The sequence below is a fragment of the Pelobates fuscus genome, chromosome 3 (assembly GCF_036172605.1).
Source record: "Pelobates fuscus isolate aPelFus1 chromosome 3, aPelFus1.pri, whole genome shotgun sequence".
Classification (NCBI taxonomy): domain Eukaryota; kingdom Metazoa; phylum Chordata; class Amphibia; order Anura; family Pelobatidae; genus Pelobates; species Pelobates fuscus.
Window position 1 is genome coordinate 347,704,316 of NC_086319.1, and position 22,445 is coordinate 347,726,760.

Here is a 22,445-nt window from a genome sequence, read left to right on the forward strand (position 1 = left end):
AGAATCACCTGCACATATATTGTACAGGACTAGTCATGAATATATAAGATGGGAATTTGTCTCAATGTAATATTATGCAATACTGTACAGATACTAGGAAAGGGCACCTACATTGGATGTGGAGTACATTCATCTTATCTGCTACAAAAGGTAATACTCTACGTTGTGCCAGTGTGAATAGATAAATAATGAAGTACAACACAAGGATAGGAGATGGTAAATATGAATACATTTCTGACTTTCTTTTGAAGTTAAATCTTATGAGAATATCCAAAGAAATGTTGGCAAAACATGAAAGCTAGGTTTATCTGTAATGTACACATGGAATATTTTTGAGGATATTATAGTTCCTAGATTAATAATGGTTAACCCTGGCACCTTAAACGTTTCTAAATTATATATTCTATGATGCTCAGCCAGTCTTAAACATCTGGGTTAAACATCATTCTGATACGTGGAACACCATTTTAAAGCACATTCTATATTTTTAGAGTAGTGAATATAACCAGGTTTAATCAATTTATATATTACAGCATAGCCATAATTTATGGAATGCAACTGCAATCACAGTATTTAAAGGGCTGTATGCAGCACTTAATTTGAACGCTGCATACAGCTCATGTGACGGTCAGCTGGGTGCATATTTACTTACCCCAGAGTGAGTGGAATCCTGTGAGCAGGTATGTAACCCTGGTCACACAAAAACTGCAGAACAATCCATGCACTCCTATGGGTGTTAAACCCTGCTGTACAATGGATATAACCTACATAACGGTATGAAAGTGGTTAATGAATACATTCTATAGAACCTTCCTTAGTTCTGAAAAACTTGACTGTTTGATGGGTGAGTTGAAGAGTTGAATTGTGGTGTGTGAGAATCTTTGGCCTCTGCTCTTATCATTTGATGTTGGTCTGATAGCATAACGCAAATGCCTGCTTTCTAATACCTAAATAAGCAGAGGCATTAAAGGGACATTATAGTCACCAGAACAATTACAGCTTTATATGGTTGTTCTGGTGAATATAGTCAGTCCATGCAGGCTTTTTGCAGCAAACACTGTCTTTTCAGAGAAAATGCAGTGTTTGCAATACAGCCTAAGGACGCATCCAGTGGCCACTCCTCAGATGGTGCTTACTGGGGCAGTGCTGCACAATGTGACTGACATTCAATGTCTTCACCCTTTGCATGGAGACACTGAACTGTCCTCATAGAGATTCATTGATTCAATGCATCTCTATGAGGAGATGCTGATTGGCCAGTGCTGTGTTTGGCTTGTGCTGGCTCTGCCCCAATCTGCCTTCTTGATAGTCTCAGCCAATCCAATGCTTTTTGCTATGAACACCACATCTGATGATGTCAGCCAAGCAGGCTGGTCAGGGGCAGAGCCAGCAGCAGCAGACTAGAATAAAAGTAAGATTTTGCTATATTTATGGGTGTAAGGAGGGCCACAGGGGCTAGATTGTAGTTTTAACACTACAGGGTCAGGAATACATGTTTGTGTTCCTGACCCTATAGTGTTCCTTTATTTAAATCAAGACAGAATATACTCTTCTTGGCAAGTGTTTCAGTTGGGCCCAGTAAATTTCCATTGTACAGCACTATGGAATTTGATGGCGCTATATAAATAAAAAAATAATAATAATAAATCATGTACTATTCTTAGGAAACAATTACTGACATCATCCTCCCAACTTACTTAGAGTGCATTTTTAAACTACTCTATTTATGTATTATGTCACAAATGATATATACTGAGTTGCAGCAGTGTATTTACCGCGAGGCTGACCAGGCATTTGCCTTGGGCGGCACTTTCAGAGATACCGTGCCAGCCTCTTGTCTTGGGGGGCCCAGGTGCTGGTCGGCTGGCCACCTCAGGCCCCCCCAGTGGCTGGCATTACCTAATGTGGGAGGCGCGCGTCGAGGAAGCACTGTCCCCATAGCTCTCCCTGCTCAGCTCCCTCGCGCGTACCTCAGTGATGCCAGAGCCCGAATATGAAGCCACTCCGGCCCCGGCATTACTGAGAGGCGTGCGAGGGAGCTGAGAAGGGAGATCAGAACTCGCCTCCTATATTGAGCGTATTCCTGTCCCTCCAGCAGTTAAAGGATCCCCTCTGGACCCCAGGGAAATGGAGAATCAATTCCAGCACTCCAGCAAAGGTATAGAGGCAGGGTAGATTGACATAAATAAATAATTGTTAGTGTGTGTCTGTCTGTCAAAGAATGTGTGTCAGTGAGTGTGTCTGTCTATTAGTGAGTGTGTTAGTGTGTGTGTGTCTGTTAATGAGAGTGTATCAGTTAGTGAGTGAGTGTGTGTGTCTGTTGGGAAGTGTGTTTGTGTTTGTTAGTGAGAGAAAGTGTGTGTGTCAGTGAGTTTGTGTCTGTCAAAGATTGTGTATCAGTGAGAGTGTATGTCTGTTAGTGAATGTTTGTCAGTGTGTGTATGCGTGTCTGCCACTGAGAGTGTGTATCTGTCAGACAATGTGTATGTCTGTCAGTGAGTATATGTGTGTCACAGTTTGCGTGTACGTGTATCTGTCAGTTAGTGTGTATACCGGTGAATGTGCATGTGTATCTGACAGTAAATGCGTGAGTCAGTTTTTATGCCTGTTGGCGGATGTGTGTGTTTGTTGGTGAATGTGAGTGCCTGTCAATGAGTGTATATGTTTCAGTGAAAGTGTGTGTTGGTTAAACAGTGTGTAATATAGCAGGAATGTGGAACTCACTCAATCCCAAATGAAATGTATCCGGGTGCAACCAGACCAGTCTCAGTAACAGGAACCAAATACTTGATGAAGAAAAATAGAAGATAAGTCCAGGCACTCCAGGATACAAAAAGGCAAATGTATTGGACCCACTACCACTCATAACGTTTCCACCTACACGGTCTTTGTCAAGCTTGACAAAGACTGTGTAGGTCAAAACGTTGTGAGTGGCAGTGGGTCCAATACATTTGTCTTTTTGTATCCTGGAGTGCCTGGACTTATCTTCTATTTTTCTTTATCGGTTAAACAGTGTGTGTGACAATGACCGTGTATCTGTCAGTGTATGCATCAGTGAAGGCGTGTGTCTGTCAGACAAAGAGAGTGTTGGTTTTTAAAAGGAGGTGAAATTTAGAAGGCGGGAGGGGTGCCTGAGTTTTGTCATGCTTAGAGTAGCACAAAACCAGAATACACCACTGCTCAGCTGTACGAGGTTACAAGGGAGTTCCGCACATGTATCAGTGCTAATGGCTACAGAGAATGTAGACAATTGAATGTCAACAACATAAAAAACTCAGATTCCTATTGATCAGTTAAACGCACTATAGCAGTTAAGGAGATATATATAGAGTGTATATAACACCACTTATAATTTATATGATAAAAGTTTGTATGGAAAACTAAAGGGCTGAAAGTTGTTTTAGTAAGTTAAGCAAGATGCTGGATTGCGGTCTCTTTTTTTTGTTTTTCTGAACACTTTTGACTGGATTAAGCATTATTTGCCATTACCCTAGAGCAGCTTTTCCCAATTGGTGTTCCGCCAAAATGTCTAAAAACAAAATGGCTGCGGGTGGCAAGGGAGCAGTGGGCAGTGATCTCTCTGCTCAGCCGGAATATTACGTCACTCCGACTCTGGCATCACTAAGAGGTGCGCAAGACAGCGGAGCAGAGAGATTACTGCTCCCTCGCCGCCCGCATGCCTGACGCTCAGCAGCCCCACTGGACCCTAGGGACCGCTCGCCAGCCGCTCAGCAGCACCCCTGGACTCCATGGACCGCACGCTCAGCCCAGCAGTCCCACTGGACCACACGGACGTAGAGACTCAATGCCAGCAGTCCCAAAAGGTAGGGGGGCTGGGTGGAGTAAAATAAAAATACATTGTATGTGTGTCTGTTAGGCACGTCTGTCTTTAACGCGGGGCAAACTGAGCAGCTGCCCAGGGCCCAGTTGTTCCTGGGGGGCGCCAGAGCAGCTGCCCCGTGGGCCCCGCGATTTGTGCAGCCCCCATGGACCCGGCGGTGCGGCTGCACACTAAGGAGGCCCCCCAGGTGGCCCATGCACCCGGTGGGCATGTGTCAGCAGGGGCCCGGTTGGGCGCAGTGATGCTTATACAGCGCAACCAGGCCCCTCCCTCGTCGGCAGCCGACTAGGAGCCGCGCGTCACTTCCTCCCACCGGAGATCAGAGCCACGTGGGAGGAGGAAGGCAGGGAGGAGGGGAGTTCCAGAGAATAACGCCAAACTGCATCAGGCTGCCACTGGACCCCAGGGAAATCACTCTCCAGAAAAAGGTAAGAACCTGGAGGGTGGCTAAATGTATGTCAGTATGTCTGTGTGTGTGTCAATAAGTCTGTCAGTGTGTCTGTGGGTTTAAGTATATCTGTCAGTGTATGTATGTCTGTCTGTGTGTATGTCAGTATGCCTGTGTGTGTGTCAGTAAATCTGTCAGTGTATGTATGTCAGTGTGTGTCAGTATGCCTGTGTGTGTGTGTGTCAGCATGTCTGTTAGTGTATGTGTCTGTGTGTTAGTATATCTGTCAGTGTATGTCTGAATGTATGTCAATATGTCTGCCAGTATATATTTGTGTGTCAGTATGTATCTGCGAATGTTTTAATATGTATGTGTGTGTGTGTATGTGTCAGTATGTCTGTCAGTGTGATTGGGGGTTGGGCATAATGGGGGAGGGAGTAAGGGTGGGGTGAGGCCCAAGAAAATGCTTCGCCCAGGGTCCTATTCATATTATAGATGGCCCTGCTGTTAGGGAGTTTGTATGTCTGTCAAAGAGTATATGTGTGTTTGTCAGTGAGAGTGTATCTGTCAAAGAGTATGTGTGTCTGAGTGTCAGTATGTGTATCTGTGTATATGTCACTGTGTGTATTTGAGTGTGTATCTGAGTGCATCAGTGTGTGTATATGACACTGTGTGTATGTGTCTATTTGAGTATGTGTATATGGCACTGTGTGTATCTGAGTGTGTGTATTTGTGATTCAATATGTGTGTGTATCTGTGTGTGCCACTATGTGTGTGTATCTGTGTGTCAGATACATATACATACACACACACATTTACACACTGACACATACAATCACAGATCTACACACCTTGACACACACAAACACAGATACACACTGATACATACACACACACACAAATACACACTGTGTGTCAAGGTGAATGTATCTATGTGTCAGTGTGTGTATCTGTGTGCCACTATGTGCCAGTGTGTCAGATACATACACACACACACAAACACAGACACAAAAAACGGCACAATTTTTTTTTATGTTGATACACTATGTCAAAGGTTCCACAGGAAAAATTAATTGGGAACCCCTGCCCTAGAGTGCAAGTTTCCACAAACACTGATCATCCACAATATTCAAAGCACCTACCTAATAATGTGTAGCTCCCTCTTGTGCTGCCAAAACAGCACTGATGAGTCAAGGAATGGACTCCATAACAAAAGAATATAAGTGACTATCCAACACACAGATAACAGTGATATAGATATATTATAATTGCTTTATCTTCAATAAATAGACATACCAATATTATACAAAAATATTGTAAATTCGGATGGGAAGTTTCCGCTTCCGTATTTTTTATTATTGTTAATTTTAATTATTGACCCCATGGGGTGACCCGATTGGGAGTAACAGGTTTGATAAAGTAGTGGGTTTTCAACTCCTACCCCATCTGGACTGGTGATCCGAGACCCTCATCTAAGTCTGTCTCTGCTCTGGAGTGACATCTCTCTCCTCTCCCAGGTGCCCCCATATGTCAACAGTTTTTGAAAGTCTGCGTGGTAGCTCAACGTCAACCAGTGTGTCCATATAGGTGTGTGAGCATCCTTGTGCTGTAAATGTCAGGTCTTCTAGTCCATGCAGTTCTTCCGTTTTGTCAAACCATGCTGTTAAGGGAGTGAGTCTTTCATCCAATATAAGGGCAAAACTTGTTTTGCAGTATTTAACAGTTAAGGGTTTCTTGTATTTGGCAGTCGATGTCGTGGTGTGATGCAAGAGGTAGGAAGCAGGTCAAAAGGGAGGGGGTTTGTCAGAGAACTTTTGCAACACCTTACTTATTGCCCACCAATAAGGTATAACCATAGGGCAGTCCCACCAGATGTGTAAGAACGTGCCTACGCCTGTGAGGCATCACCAGCATCTATGTCTCAGGTCTGGGTTCATACACTGCAGAAGCTGCTGGGTTCTGTTCCACAAGGATAAGACCTTGTAAGCAGTTTATTGGGTTTTGTTCGCAAGAGCACATTGGTGGACCAACTCACACATCTTGACACATGTTGAGCAAGTTCGATTCGTGTAGTTGATCTTACAATTGGAGATCTTGTGTTAATGTTTCAATCAACTACTGTGAGTTGTATTGCTATAGAGCAGTGTTTCCCAACCCAGTCCTCAAGGCACACCTACCAGTCCAGGATTTAAGGATTACCCAGTTTTGTCTAAGGTGATTTTTCTTTTTTTTCCTAAAAACTCAGACAAAACTGGGTAATCCTTAAATCCTAGACTGGTAGGTGTGCCTTGAGGACTGGGTTGGGAAACACTGCTATAGAGCTCTGTTATATACTAGATCAGGGGTTCACAACCCAGTCCTCAAGTACCTCCTATCAGTCCAATATTTGTGGATTACCCTGTTGTGCCTGAAGTGTTTTGTTTCTCTTCTAAAACACCTTAGACACAAAATCCCTAAATCCTGGACTGTTCGGGGGTACTTGAGGACTGGGTTGAGAACCACTGTACTAGATCAACAATATGGAGGTCCTAGAAAAGAGCGTATTTCCCTCTACCCGGTCTGACAGGAAATGCTCAGTGAGAGCGCCAAACAGGTGCCAAACAGGAAAACACGCTCCTCTACCTCAGTCTGTGGCTCGGCCACTATACAATGATAGAGGTGAACTGGCTGGGGGGGTGGGTGGGTGGCTTAATGAGACACATGGATGGGCTGGGGGGCTTAATGAGACAAATGGAAGGGCTAGGGGATTAATGAGACACGTGGGAGAGGATGGAGTAATTAATGAGATAAATGGAGGGGTACACAGAGGGTTGGGGGGGGTGAGAGGCACTGAGAGGGCTGAGGAGGAGAGGCACAAAGAGGACTAGGGGAGGGAAAGCATCAAAAGGGCTAGGAGGGTGAGCGGCACCCAGAGGGCTGGCGGAGAAAGGCACACAGATGGCTTGGGGGGGAGGGAGGCACACAGATGGCTTGAGGGAGAGATGTACACAGAGGGCTGGGGTAATTGAGGGGGGCACAAAATAGTGCTTGGGGGAACAGACACACTGTGTGCCAGAGAAGGGCTTTGGGGAACACGCACTCTGGGACTGATGCCAGAATCACACAAAGGGGCTGGGAGAAAGAGACCCTCTAAGGTGCAAGGGGGGAGATACACATTGAGGAAGGGGGAAAAATAAACACACAAAGGAGTTTGGGAATAAATAGATGCACAAAGGGCCTGGGTTAAGAAATATGCAAATGTGTCTTTTTGGGAGGGGGGATGAACACAAGTAGCTGGTCTTGCACTAGCCCAGCAGACACTTTATGTAAGTCCCCGAAATATTCTTATGTTTAATCACCTTGTGCACTCTCCTGTCCTGATGATGCACTAGGTGGATTTGGCTGTGGAACCTGAACAGCACCATCTGTTGGTTGTGAGGATCTTGAAACGGGTATAAGCACTACCTTAATAGCAAGTTTTATTAATTTGCATAATATGATTTTCACAGGCACACAGAGTGCTGGGGGGAGACACACACTGAGGGCTGAAGGTGCGAGAGGTACACAGAGGGAGGCACGAAGAAGGGCTCAGGGGACAAAGAAACAGAGGGGCTGGGAGGACACACAGAGGAGGTGGGAAAAAAAAGACACAAAGGAGTTAGGGAAGAAAGACACACAAAGAGGCTGGGACAAGAAAGACACACACAGTTGTCAAATAAAAAAAAATACATTGTTTAAGAATATTACAGCCACCAAAACTAGGGCTGGAAAAGTGGGAAATAAAACATAGCAAAGTATTCAGTTCTTGCAAGAAAACAGGATGCAATCTCTGCATGCTTCATTCACCTTTGTGTTATGGAAGCTTAGAATACGTGTGAAGGGCCTTGGACCCTCTAATCACCAGGAAGGGTCTGATTGTTTTCTTTTTTCTTGCAGTGATTGCCAAGATGATGATTGATGGGAAGTGGAGGCGCTCACACTCACTTCTGGGCCATTCCAAGTGCTGTAGGATTGGATATGTTGAACAATGGGCCAGAGAACCCCCATTCCTTAGCTTGGTTACGTGTTTGGAAACTCCCCAAGCACTATACATATTGAGTGTCTTGGGGACATTGTAAAAAAGTTTACATTAAATTTCCATAGTACAACAAAAAGTTCATACAAGCTTGTTAGAGCAGTGTCAACATCGCTGCCTTCTAATTGGGATACCCATGCCCCTGGCAAGACACCTAACTGATCTAGATCCACCTACCTTAAATTCTCATATATTGTAAGCTTGTTTGAGAAGGGCCTTCTTCACCTCTCCAGTTTTTATGATTCTAAAGCAGTTTATATGTGCTTGACTGTGTTCAGTTTTTTTTTTTTTACTTGCGTAATTTGTTTTCTATTAGGTTTAGTTTTCAGGATAAACAACACAAGAAAATAATGACGACAAATGATTTAATATAAACCATTCATATATTTCAACTTTCAATAAACATTTTGAGTGCATAACAATAAATAGCATTCATAACTTACTAGACAGTTTACAAAGCTTCTTCATGTCATTGTTATTTAATTCTACCAACAGCTCTGCAGTTAACCTACTAAAATGACAATCCCTGTATATAATAAAGGCGCAAAATATTGCTTTATAGCATATTTTGAAAATAATATAAAAATAAGTTCTATATTACAATTTAAACTTGGCTTGTAAAATTTCAACATAATACAGCCTTTAATCTACAAACAGAACACATACAAACACCGTTCCTTTTAAATTTTCTCAACATATACTATATTTTTTTTAATCATATAGTTAATTTCATGATGTGCAAATAAATAGAAAATTGTGTAAATTACACACACAAAAAAAAAAAAAAAACAGGAAAGAAAAATTAAACAAAATTAAACCAGTTTGGTGAAAGGTCTATGAGGAAATTTCTGATGACTGAAACAGCTCTTTACCATCTACATAAAATTATTTCTATAGATGAGGTCTGAACGACACGCAGGTTTTGTTGAAAGACAAAAGTCACATGTAAGTCATATGTATTTTTTTTTTCCCCGGAAGAACACATTTAAGACATGATGATGAATAGATATGTTTATCACTTGGCTTGGAACCGATCAGAAAACATTTTAGCCAATTTGTCATCAAGGTACTTCACACCATCTGCAAAGAACTATGTGCCGTTAGATAAAGCTCGACTAGTAACCCACTTCTTGTCTGAAAAACCTGATGTGGGAAAATAAACCCTCCCCCCATGTAGGTGACTGTGCAATGGTCCAAAATTGAAGGAAAACTGTTCACTCCAGGAATTAGAGGAGATGGAACAACGGACATATTTATTCAATATGTGTGTATATTGAAGCACAACAAGAACCAAGCATGCATTTTTCGGCATGTGTTTTACTTAACCAAACCTGAAACGTGTTCTTTTGTGTTAGAGTGCTTCCTTTGCTCCTTGGATTTTGCCTTTTTTTTTTTTTAGGGAGAAAATGTACTCACCAGAGACATAACATTGTTGTCACACTTGCTTCATACGGCCTGAATAACATTTTTTTAATGTCGCGACAGAGGTACCTTCAGCTGATAATGTTTGCAATATAAACTCAGAGGTGACAAAGTCTCTTGTTGCTGCATGTGAATGTTCTTTCATATTTAACCAAATTGTATTCAGAGGGAGTAAAGATCAGATTGCATCCCTTAGGATTACGTTAGTGCTAAATTTAACATCATTAGGGCTAGGTACAACATACAAACATATGCAGATGTTGAAACCTACAAACGGTAGTTAGTGCAGTTTCCCATCACATTCATTCAATGTATCTAAGAAATAAAGAATTACATGAAATTTAATAAGCACATTTTTGTTTTGGCATTCGTCAACCTAGATATCGGACAGTATATAGGGAATATATTTGCATAGCAACTCTTATATACAGAAACACATTAGTAATATAGTAGGAGTATCTATATTCTTCACAGACTTTTACAGATTTTGTGCAATTTGCAAATGAATGTACAACCCTATATGAAAGGCCAACATACAATCCATGTATATCCTGGTATGATGTTCAGCAGGTTTTGTAGTGCAACTTTCACAAGACTCAGGAGGCAGCAGTTAAATGGAATTATAGGCCAGCGACCAATGAAAATCCACAGGTTATAGCAGAAATACACCTTATATCTCTTCAGCGTCAATAACCCCAGAAGACAAAGTGATCATACTTTCATTGTAGAATTTACAGTTTGCTCTCAGGACCTGTTACAGAATCAGTTAGACAATTTACTAGGCCTTACTTTACAAACAAAAGATCTCTGACATCTTCAGATATGATCATGGATCCTGCTAGGACAATACAGGTTTTTCATTTGAAATTATTTATGCTACATAAAATCCCAGTGCTGACAAATTTTTGATACTCATTTAACAATCTTTCAGAGTTATTGTTTGAGATATGTGCATTATAAAAAAGTATATATTTGGGGAAAAGAATAAGATGAAAATAACCTAGTCGGAGAGAATTGTGGGCCTTTTGAACTTTAGAGACAAATAGTCTGATATCAAATCCAGAATATTAACACGAAAAAAAAAAAATGATATTTACACACACACACACGAAAAAAAAAGATAAACAGCGGCCATATTTCAATAAAACAATATATTAGTTTTGTGCTAACGTTCCACTCGTATAATATATAAGGAAATAAGTTCCACAGCGTGTGTTGTTGAAACATTGAAAGTCAAAGATAAATAAAGCCAAAGTTTTTACCCTTTCCCTTCAGTAAATAAGCAATATATAAAAAAAACTTGCATTTTTAAAAATGTAAAGAAAAATAAAAAGAAAGAAAAAAGTAATTTACAACAAAACATATTCCCCAATAGGGCACTCACCAGCCTGGAACTGGACCTACTTGAAACGGAAAAATATGCCAACGGATTAGGCCAATGGCAGCAATAACAAATGTATCTTTATACAATAAACCGATGGCTGTCACATTTCATAACATTAGCTTCCTTAGGAGATAAATCAAAATATCATACTAATAAGCACTCGATGGCATCTAAGTGATTTTATTTAGCCCCCAAGGAAGTCTTCGTAATAAGACATGTGGAGTCATTGCTTCTATGTATTTAATTACATTGCTCCTGGTGTGACACTATTACTGCAATATTGGGATACCGGTCCTTCGACCAGCTTCACTGAAAGAGGTTTAGAAGATAGCGTTTTGAGTTTAATTTACTTATTTTTAGCATGAGTTGTTAAACTACATGTATATGAAATCTACTTAAAATATAGCCAAAAAGGCAACTCCACAAACATACAGCAGTTTTACACTATGGTCTTCATATCTTTCATGCTATTTTTTTTTTTTTTAGTCTTCCCGTTCAATAGGATGGCTACTGATCCTTAATCTCACATGGTCTTCAGTTAACACTTCAGACATGCCTACAGTTTTTTCTGACATCCATAAACTACTAAATAGGTCTATCAATGTTAACAGTTTTTTGAGTAATAATGGTTTGCAGAGGTCGTAGCCTGTATGCAACTACAGGGACTTGGAATTTAGCTGAAGACCCTGGTGATGGTGAGTGATTAAGAAATTAATTCTGTCTGGACAAGATAGACCGATGAAGTATGCAGGTATGGAAAAACAAAACCTGCAAAGGACTAGTTGAGTTGGGAAAACTACCAAGCTGGATAGTATACTAAATCTAATTAAACATGTGTGGGTGAATGAACTTAAAATAAATAAATAAAAAAAAAGGGGTAAAATCAGATCCTATATGGAGAGGAGAGCAGAAATTGGAGAGATTAGGAGATACGAGTATAAAAAGCATGTGAAGAACTGAAATGGGTGAGTGGGCTGCCAATGATCAATTGATCCAACGATTGGCCAGTAAGTGATGTTTTCACATGGCCATCAATCCAATAATTTTACTGCAGTATAGGAATTTAGGCTTAAAGATATATATTTATTAATAAAAAAAAATGTTATTGGTGACATTTTTTTTTTTTTTACCGGTGTTAAGAATTAAGGGATTAAACAACAATAATAGGGTTTGGACTATTATGTCCCACACCGCAGAAAATAAAGTGTTTACATTTTATGCACAAAAATAGGGATTTGTTAATCATTAACCTACAAAAGACATTTCAACTACATATAATGAAAAATAAAATAAAAACGGGCCACTGGAAAACATTACGATATACACCACTATATCTGTCACAATACACGCTAGCTATCTGCTGCAGTTTTTATACAGCGCATATAACACACACTAAACCACATATATATGGACAATTAAACTGGGACAAATTGATCTTAAACTAAACGAATATCCCTGCTTCAGACACTTACTGAACTTTCTTTGCAATAAGATTTGGGGGGGCGATTTAGACATTGCCACACGCCTGCTGCTCTGGCAATCAACTCACATTATGCTTAGTCTATTGGTTGGCTGCACACCAAGGAACCTCTCTACTATTACTTAGGTCTTCCTTACTTACAAAAAATATAAATGTACTCAAACTTAGTAAGTAAAGTGTATCTGGTCTATTCAGCTTGGGGTAGAAAAGGGAGAGGAGCATTGCTTGTACGGTCAGACTGTACCATTTATAGGATTGTAACACAATACGTTCTGACTTATTGTACAATGTAGGAATTAAGGATTTATAAATTAAAGTCGAACACCATAGCTTATTTATTTGCTCTATGGCCAGGACATATATAAGACATGCTGAGCAGACGTTATAGTTTCCACACAAGACTAATCAAGATTTGAACAATGTCTTGTATAGGGCATGAAGCAGATTCTATATCCAACAAAATGGACTTAATTTTTTATTTATGCACGTTGAGTATATATATTTATTGTATCAGCAATATTGGGCACATGAGAACATGGGACATTATAATCAGTGGGATGTCCATAGCTTAGGAGACACGGGGAGGACCAGCCACTGAGTAACCAAATGAGACTAGTGTGTGGATAGTTCACACAAACATTCACTCAACTTATTTTCTTGGGTAGCTGCATTACATTTGGGACATCTTAGCAGACTGGAAGTAACTACATGGACCGGAACAGTGCATCAATGAGGTGTTGGTGATACACTGCCCTCGCAATACATAACCTTTCTGGGATAGGGTTACAGAAGATGGGAAATAGCTGGAAAAAGAGAATAACAGTGCTCAAGGTAATTTATTTTTGGGCTTTGTCGTCTCTGTCTCTATATTTTTGCCTCTTGCAAAAATGAGCTGCTCACCAGCCTTTCATCGAGCTAAAAGAAGTAGGGAATGTAGAGAGTAGAAATAAATAAAATCTTGAGTTTATAGAATTGTTAATAGTGGAGACATATCTTTCTCTCTCATCTGAATTAGTTTGCCACTGGGAAATATGGATTGTCACTTACCCTGCTCAAGTGCCCATCTGTAAATCCTTGTCTTCTTAACCCTATCAGTACAGAGATAGAGACACTTAAGACTATACGCTTGTGCCTGGATATAGACTGGCAGGGTTAGGGAAGTAACACAAGCAATTATTCAGTAAAAGGATTAAGCCACAGTTCATACAAACATTGCGCCTGGCAAGGGAACATTACCTAAAGGAAATAAACGTTGAACTGATATTTTAGTAGGCTTCACTTTTTCAGTTTTTTATAAATGATATTTTGTCAAATTTGGCCCTCCCTAATGAAGTTTTGGTCCCTATAATATTTATATAGACTTTATAAATCTAGATTATAGTTTTATGACTTTCAAAGAATGGCATGTATACCATAATGATTCAAAGGTAACCAAACTACGAACAAGAATGCATACATTTTGGTTGAAAATGCATTAAGCAATTCATATATGACAATAGGATGGAAGACCTAATTGGGGACAGCTCAGCTTTAGGTATCAAAAGACATATCAGAAACATGAAACTGACTTTTCAAGAAAGTCTAGGAGGTGAAAGAAGCTCAAGAGAAAATTGATCAAAAGCTTGATCAAATCCTAAAGTTTACAAATTTCGCTGAGTGACATGACCTTCTGTATTGATGGGGTATATCTGTAGTCGCCTGGTTGGATCTGGCCAATAATATACACAATACTGCAATTTCCACTTGAAGTTAATTAATCAGAAAACATTCTGTGCCCAAAGTTAGTGGATTGCAACTACTCTTTGATAGTCTGGAATTCTTCTAAGAATGTTTTTTACTCTGTTTAGAAAAAAAAAAAATAGGTGCTAGTGTCCAATCTTATTCCATCTTCTGCTGATTCCACCAAAGAGAATAGATGAAACCTGGAGCATAATACCTCACGATGTTTGGACGTATTAAACAGAGGAGGCAATGCGAACGCTCATTTGACCCAAACAGGAGCAACAAATGGGGTCAATGCCAAGCAGGCACACATGCATGTACCAGTCAGGCCTTCACATGGAGTGCGTTGTGTAGTTGATCTTGCAAGTTTGGATTTGCAAGACAGTGGTGTCACAAGTGCATATTTTTGAAGTCCCCAGAAGGGGGTGTGGGGTGTGGCATATTCAATATGGTACTTTGTAACTGTGTGGAAAGGCAAGTTTGAAACCAAAGAATGGCATAAAACGAGCAAAACAAGTAAGCACAACGTTTGCTATACAATACGCCAAGGTAGATAAAACTAACAGACCACGACATTTTCATCTGCAGATAAGAGATGCGTAAAAAGGAAGCAGTGATAATTTTCTTTTATGCGAAACAAATAAAGGACTGGAAACAGGTATAAAATGTGTGCCTGCCTTATTTTTCTTTTAAATGTTCTTTCATAGCACAATTACCAATGCCGTACAGTTTAAAGTAGTATGCATGTTTACTTTATACTGGAACATGTTATAAGGGACTCTGTCATGTCATTTAAGCGTTAAAAATGTTTTTCGAGATTGTATCTTGCGGTTGGCTTGTTTGGAGGAAGTTGATCAGTTAATGGTCAGGAACAAAGATGATTTCGCCACAGACCTGCAGAGTATTTTCTTCTGCAATGGCAAGAAGATAAGTGGAGAACAAAGCATGCAACACATGCACAGCAAAATCGGTTTGTTCGCTGCCACTACCAGTGTGTGCAAGTCCATTGACAGAAGGCTGCCTGGTAGGGGGACATATCAGTTAGCTACACGTCTTATTCTACCAGGGTATCTGCAAGATGAAATCCTGGAACATGATTTTGCTAATGTCTACACATTGTATAAACATAATGTAGATACCACTTTAATTTGTACAAAACAGCCTGTTGTGTAAAGATTAATATACCAATTATACTGATCATTCTTTAACATATGTGCGGTTTGGTTCTCCCACTGAACAACATTTCTAACCTTGTAAATTTTGGCGAATTGACTTAACAAAAAGCAATACAGTTTTCCTAAACAGTGTGGATATTTAAAGGGACATGCATCGGTTGACAATTGTGTTTTTTTAAACAAACACTTTTAAATAAATATACAAACCAAAATAAAGCAAGGAAATTGTTGAAAAAGGAAGGTATGCATGTTTATAAACTTACTATAAGGAGAGAGAAACCCGACACCGAAGTCTGCTCTGCATAAATCACACTGATCAGACTCCCTTTCAGATAAATGTTGCAAGGTGAAGAGATCTTCCAACTGCACATGCCCAATGTACTTTTCTAGCATTCCTAGGGATAGGACACTGATTTGTTATACCAATGCCCCCCACCCGGAGTGGGTATGGAAAGCATAAGAAAGAAGAAGCATGTAAATATGAAAAAAAAATATGCATATTTTACCTGCTTTTGTCAGCCTGCAGAGTAAGACAACTATCTAATTCAAAGCTAAAGCTTTTGAACGAGACAGTTGTCTCAAAATGGTGCATGTCCCTTTAATGAAGGCATGTAGGCTAAAATAAAATTGCAAAGTCATCCTTGTGGAGATATCCAAAAAAATTTACCGTAAATGCAAAAGTATATAAAAGTATGCAAAAAAAACATTCCCTTTAATGTTCCATTAGCTACAGTGACTACAGACCACGGCCTCGAGGGATTTACTATTCGAGCAGCATGCTGTCGAGAGTTGCCAGGTGGATTTCAAAATTGAGGCAAACTGTGCAGTGCTGGCACAAATCACAGTTCACTTTTTATTAAACAATCTGCTGCGTGCACAAGGTGGAGAGCTTTTGGAACAGGATGAAGCAACCAGAGACTGCCTGCTGTATGTTATTGGTGCTGAATTGCTCTGCACACAGCCAACTCATATCTGCTCTACAAAATGTACCAATATATAAAGTATAGTACGGAATGCATACACAGCAGGCACGTATACAAGCTGATTTGTCAATAGCTGGCTAACCCTCCCGATCAATAAATTATTCTAGCAAAACCACCAAATACATACTTAGATCTGATGTTTCCAGAGTGCCATGGGATGTGCATGCAACCATGTGCTTTCACTATGCTAAATAAAACATCCCAGAATGCAGTGGTCATTGTGGGATACCACACTAAGCATTGTTGGAATCTGACACATGCATAGCCACTGACCGTGCCATACACTGCATGTTTATGCTTAAAGGACCACTATAGTGCCAGGAAAACAAACTCTTTTTCCTGGCACTATAGTGCCCTGAGGGTGCCCCCACTAAAGTTGGAGGAAGGGGTTAATTTCTTACCTTTCTCCAGCGCCGGGCTCCTTCGGCGCTGGGGACTCTTCACCTCCTTCTGACGTCATCGTCTGAATGCGCATGCGCGGCAAGAGCCGCGCACGCATTCAGTCAGTCCATAGGAATAGTCCACAGTCTCAATGCTTTCCTATGGATGCTGGCGTCTTCTCACTGTGAAAATCACAGTGACAAGCGCGGAAGCGCCTCTAGCGGCTGTCAATGAGACAGCCACTAGAGGCTGGATTAACCCATATGTAAACATAGCAGTTTCTCTGAAACTACTATGTTTACAGCAGGCAGGGTTAAACCTAGATGGGCCTGGCACCCAGACCACTTCATTAAGCTGAAGTGGTCTGGGTGCCTATAGTGGTCCTTTAATTCTAGCTTAATAATGCATCCATTTATTATCCCAATGCAACGATATCTCAAAACGATCTATTGCAGGAGCATGTTAAAGCACGTGTTCTTCAATAATCATTATGACTACGTGTGCAAAGGCCCAGAGTGTTTAAACAATTCTAATTTTTGCAGAAGTATTGCTGCAGTGATTATACACGATATGGTATACATGGCGAGAGACACCAGATCACACTGCAATAATATACATCGGTTATCATACACTGACAAACTGCCAAGGTTTTGTGTTTAAAGAGAGGGCTTGATTAAACGGATATGATTTGGGGTTTTCAGGCAAATGGATGTCTTGCACCAACTAACATAATTATAGATGGAAATGTCCAAAAATGCACATTTGTCTCTAGCAAACACAAACCTGTCTTAATTAAACTTAGATTATTTTTTTTGTGTTACCAAGTAAAAAATATAATAGAAAAAAAAGCAAAAGCTGTTGAAACACAACTAAATGATCCAAATAAGAGAATCTAACAAATTTAGTGTTAGATCTTTATCATTATCTGCAAGCTAATGGTTTAATAAGTCTTAGGCACAGAATCCATCTCAAGTGACGGGAACCCCCCAAATCCTGCTAATTTCTTCCTAAAATATGTCCATGAATCATGGTTTATACAGTGTCCCAGTCCCATCGATCTGCTATTACCAAGGTGTATACAATGTAAGACAACGTTACAAAAACTCTATGTAAAATGCACATGAACTGACTGACCCTAAAAAGTTAGTATAAATCCAAGTTTTTCTTATCTATGAAATTAATAACCATGATGACCAAAGCACTTTATACTAACAGGAGCTTTGGCTGTACAAAACCAATATACATATATATACACACACACATAATATATATATATATATATATTTAAGAAATATTTAATGTTCCTTTCAACTTACCTGAGTGATAGCAAAAATTCAGGCACCTTAGTTATGAATGACCACACACAGCACTGACTGCAACATAAACCACCTTTCGGTTTAATATAGGATTAGGACTAGAGAAAAACTAACAAAGGCTTTATCCCTTTTAATAACTGACAACCTACTACTGCTTGATCTCTATTAAAGCCAAGCAGAGGTGTAATGTCTTCTATTTTGGCTATTTAGTTTCATTGCAATTAAAGTGAGTTTAGTATTAAATTTTTGCATGTATAAAATGATAGATCTACGTACTCATGGGCCTCTAAACCATTCAATGCCTGTGCATCTTATTTTCCCTATCACGACGCTTTAACTCCTCTTTGTAGCAGTAAGAACAGTAGTTTTCAGTCTCAGGCCGCCCGTAGAAAGAACAGTTCACTTTTTTACATCTGCTCTGATGGAGTGAATATACTGGGCAAACCATATTTCTGCTCCTACTGTTTTTGTCATTGTTCAACCATGTTTGAGGAGACTCCTCATCAGCATATTCTAAGCAGTCTCTGACATCACTAGAGTTGAAACCATTTGTATAGGTCTGAGATTTATGCTCAGAGTTTCTCTCATAGCTGAGCGATTCCACTGTGTTCACTGTGCGTATACCCGATAACCGGGCTGGGCTATAGCTCTGCGAAGACAATGAACGGTTCTGTTGGGGATAAGTAGCACAAGTTTTTAAGGATCCAACTATCGGTTTATATGGGTCATCCTGGAAGCTCGATGACTTGGAGTTGACATCATGTAAATGGATGACGCTTTGCCTTTGGATTGGTGGTGTATGGCTATAGTGAGCAGATATTGGCATGGAACCACTTTTCTTAGCACCGTTGCTGGGTGAGGGATAGGAGGTGGGGATGGGACTTGAGCGATCTTTCAGCTTTAGAACTAACTGTGTGGTATGGCTTTGAGGCAAGACTGGTGATGCCCTTTCCTGAGGAGAAGATTCCAACTTCACAAATCCTTCTTGATCCAGCTTCCTACATGATGATCCGTTCATCACCGCTTTCTTTTCAACCTCTTTCCTCTTTTGTTCTTGTTCAGCATTGAAACGTTCCTGGGCACTGGTCAAATAAAAGCCAATCATCTCCTCATGAAACTGATGCCGGTGACTGGTGAGAAGAAGACCTGCAAAGATGAACTTGCGTTCTCCTTGCATGGCAGCTCTCAAAATATTAAGGCTGAGTTTAACATCTGTGCTATATTTCCATGGGTCAGATTTATTATCTATAAGAGATCTGTTGGTTAGTTTATCAATGGGAGATATGCTAGCTTTGTCTGTAGGAGATGGGGTTGTTTTCTCTGAAGGAGAAGTGCTGGCAGACTGTCCAGAATCTTCTTTACTTCCCTTTCGAGATTTTGACTTTTTTATTTTTTCAGTAGAATCCCCATTTTTCCCATTGCTTGAATTAGCTCGACTGATTTTCCCATGAACCAGACCTCCAAGACCACCCATGTTCTTTTTAAGTTTTATGCCAAGTGTTTTACTAAGACTCCCAAGCTTGTTTGCCACAGAATCTGTTCTATTTTTCTCTTTCTCTTTTCTTTGCTTGTCCTTTTCTTTCTCTTTCCCGTTCTTTCCATTGTTGACGTTGGAATTACTGCAAATGGAGTCTCGATCTGAGTCCATGGAGTCTGCTAAGGACTGAACGTCTTCTCCTGCAGAAGCTGTTGGAGATTCTGGTTGGGCCAGAGGAGCCTAAAGTAGAGAAAATACAAAGTAACAGTATTAAACATATGCATTTCTTTAACACAGAGATCAGATACAATCAAACTCATCAAAATGTAATGCCATTTTAAGAATTAAACCGCTATTATATTCTTGGGATTGGACGTTCAAGGCGACATATTATTGCCTTAAAATATATATATTTTATTTGGAATAGAAAAAAAATATACATTCAGTGCTAAGCCCCTGCAGCTATATGCAAGTGGGCTTTACTAATAACTCATGACTGTAGAGACCTGGACCTAAGGGGTTTAAATGTTATAGCAAAAGGCATTCATATAAAAAACAAAACAAAACCACTTTAATTTTACATGGCAATGTACAACGGTAAAAATGTGTATGGGTAATATGGGACAAAAATAAATTTGCTAATTTGATTATTATTATTATTTTTTTTTTTACTAATTTCAGGTTCTGAAATGGATTTTCGCTGACTTGATATGATTTCTCCCTATTTTGCAGTTGTACAACTTATATTCCTATAAATTCTAAACTATCTCTGGAGGGGAGGGGCACCTCAGTTTAGTGTTAGGAGAAAATAAAAAGCTACTGTTTTCAACACCACTATCAATTTGTATGCACTGATAGAATGAGATCTTATAATAGGTCTGATAAAGGGCTCAACAATTTACCAAAACTGTGGAGGGTCCTCCTAATAAATGCTCAAAATAATGCAGGTTGTCTTTTTTAGCATAGAATAATTTAAGAGTTGAGATTGGAATTTTGCATCACTTAAAGTCAGTCTTCTAAAACATATTTTTTTGTATCAAGGTTTGGAATCAATTGCAGTTATGTGTATTTGAGGTTTAATTGAAGTTAGCCCAGCAGGTACAAACAGCAAATTAGAGAAAAGGGTAGGGGAGGTAAGTATCTAAATAGACTGAGAAAAGAACACTGATCTCAAGTTCCATAAACAGTCTGTTCTTGCTATTCCCCCCCCCCCCCCCAAAAAAAAGTCACAGAAATCGGCATTCCTAGTCCTTAATGACTGCCGTTGGGATCACTGTAGTATTTACAAACCGATTAAAACAGAACAAGAGAATACGAAGAATGGGCAACAACTCTTAACTTTCCTTTGGGTGGATCCCTGCACAGTTCTAAGCTAGTTATAGCTCATCTGGTGCCATTACATACAGAACTAAACAGTTTGCATTATCTCATGATGACAATCCAAAAGGGCGGTCCAGATCCGAAATGTCGGACAGTTCCCTCTGAAATAGACAAACAACAACCCCAGACAAAAGTTTCTATCCTTGGTGGGCTGCCCTCTGTTTTGGTTTACTTGCAAATTAATAAAATGGTAATCCAGACGTGGACCCCTTGCTCACTGTGCCTAGAGGGTTATCAGCCATACCTTGGTCAGACTATGTCTGACCAAGGCCTACAATCATCAGAGGTAAGTGTATCCTCTTGGGCAGAGATGGCAGTTGGCATTTCAGGTCTGGTCTGTCCTTTTGGGTTGGATGGCTCGGATATGAAGATGGCTTAGGTTCTCTCTGTAATGGCATAAGATAAGCTAAAACGAGCTTGAAAAAGGAGTGTGAAACCACTGAAAAGCAAGCTAATTGAATTGTTGTCAGTTCTCAGAATTCTCTCGTGCTTGGATATGGTTTGTTTGCACTGGAGTATGAGATTTAACAAAAGCAGTAGACAGATGTCTCCAAACCCTTTGACTCTCAAGATTCATCATCAAGACAGATTAAAAAAAAAAAAATCACACTGTATATTGCCTCATTTTTTTAAAGGAAAAATGACGGTCCAAACTCTGACATAGCATTAAATGAGGTTATTCAAAATGATGTTCTCCACCAGAAGGGGAAATTGTAACCTTCCACTTGTGCTTGTTACAGCATTACAGAAAATATGTAAATTCACCCAAAAACCACGAGTCATCTACGAGTTTCAATACAAGGTGTATTATGCTGATTTGCAGTTTAAGAGGAATGTGCTTCTCTAGGTTGTTCTTCTTGCTGACACTATCTAAACTTAATTCTCGTGTGTCATATTCTGTAGATTTCAATTCCTTAACATACACAGAAAACGCAACCAAAATGCACTGTTTGCCCCCCATGGAATTTACCCTTGTTTCCGAGGGTATTCGTATCCAGGTTACATTCATGTAGCTGTGCAATAGGTTCAACTTGGCCTCCAGAGACAGGATCAAACTAACAGGAACAGATAATGACAGGTAAGGGAAAAGCAAATGAAAAGTCAACAAAATATCAATACTAATATACTCAGTGAAACGTATAAAACAGTTACTTAAGCATTGAATTTGCACACACAATGCAATATTTGGTTCAATCGTTGAACTGCATGGATAAAATAAAATAAAAAATCCACGGGACCAAGGAACTTTTAAATAAAAATTCAGCAGACATATCAACCCTTCAACTGCTGCACCTGCTTCAAAAGTTGGGTATGATGTGATCCTGGGCCCTTCCACGTTAATAGGGGATCCCCAAGACTCCAGAGGATTTGGTTTTGCACTCCTACAGATGGTGCAAAATTTGGTGGAGGAAAAAAAAATGGAAAAAAAAAAAGTACAGTGA

General features: G+C 39.9%; 1 protein-coding gene across 1 annotated transcript in view; it reads right to left on the bottom strand.

The window, feature by feature from the left end:
* Positions 1-18,113: 18,113 nt before the first annotated feature.
* The window catches only part of OTUD7A (OTU deubiquitinase 7A), a 242,690-nt gene continuing 238,358 nt past the window's right edge, over positions 18,114-22,445 (bottom strand). Inside the window, exons 13-14 of the mRNA XM_063449143.1 lie at positions 21,974-22,058; positions 18,114-19,863 (exon numbers count right to left, since the gene is read on the bottom strand). Of these exons, the coding sequence (XP_063305213.1) occupies positions 18,442-19,863; positions 21,974-22,058 (1,507 nt within the window). The 3' untranslated portion in view covers positions 18,114-18,441. The remainder of the gene's footprint in view (positions 19,864-21,973; positions 22,059-22,445) is intronic.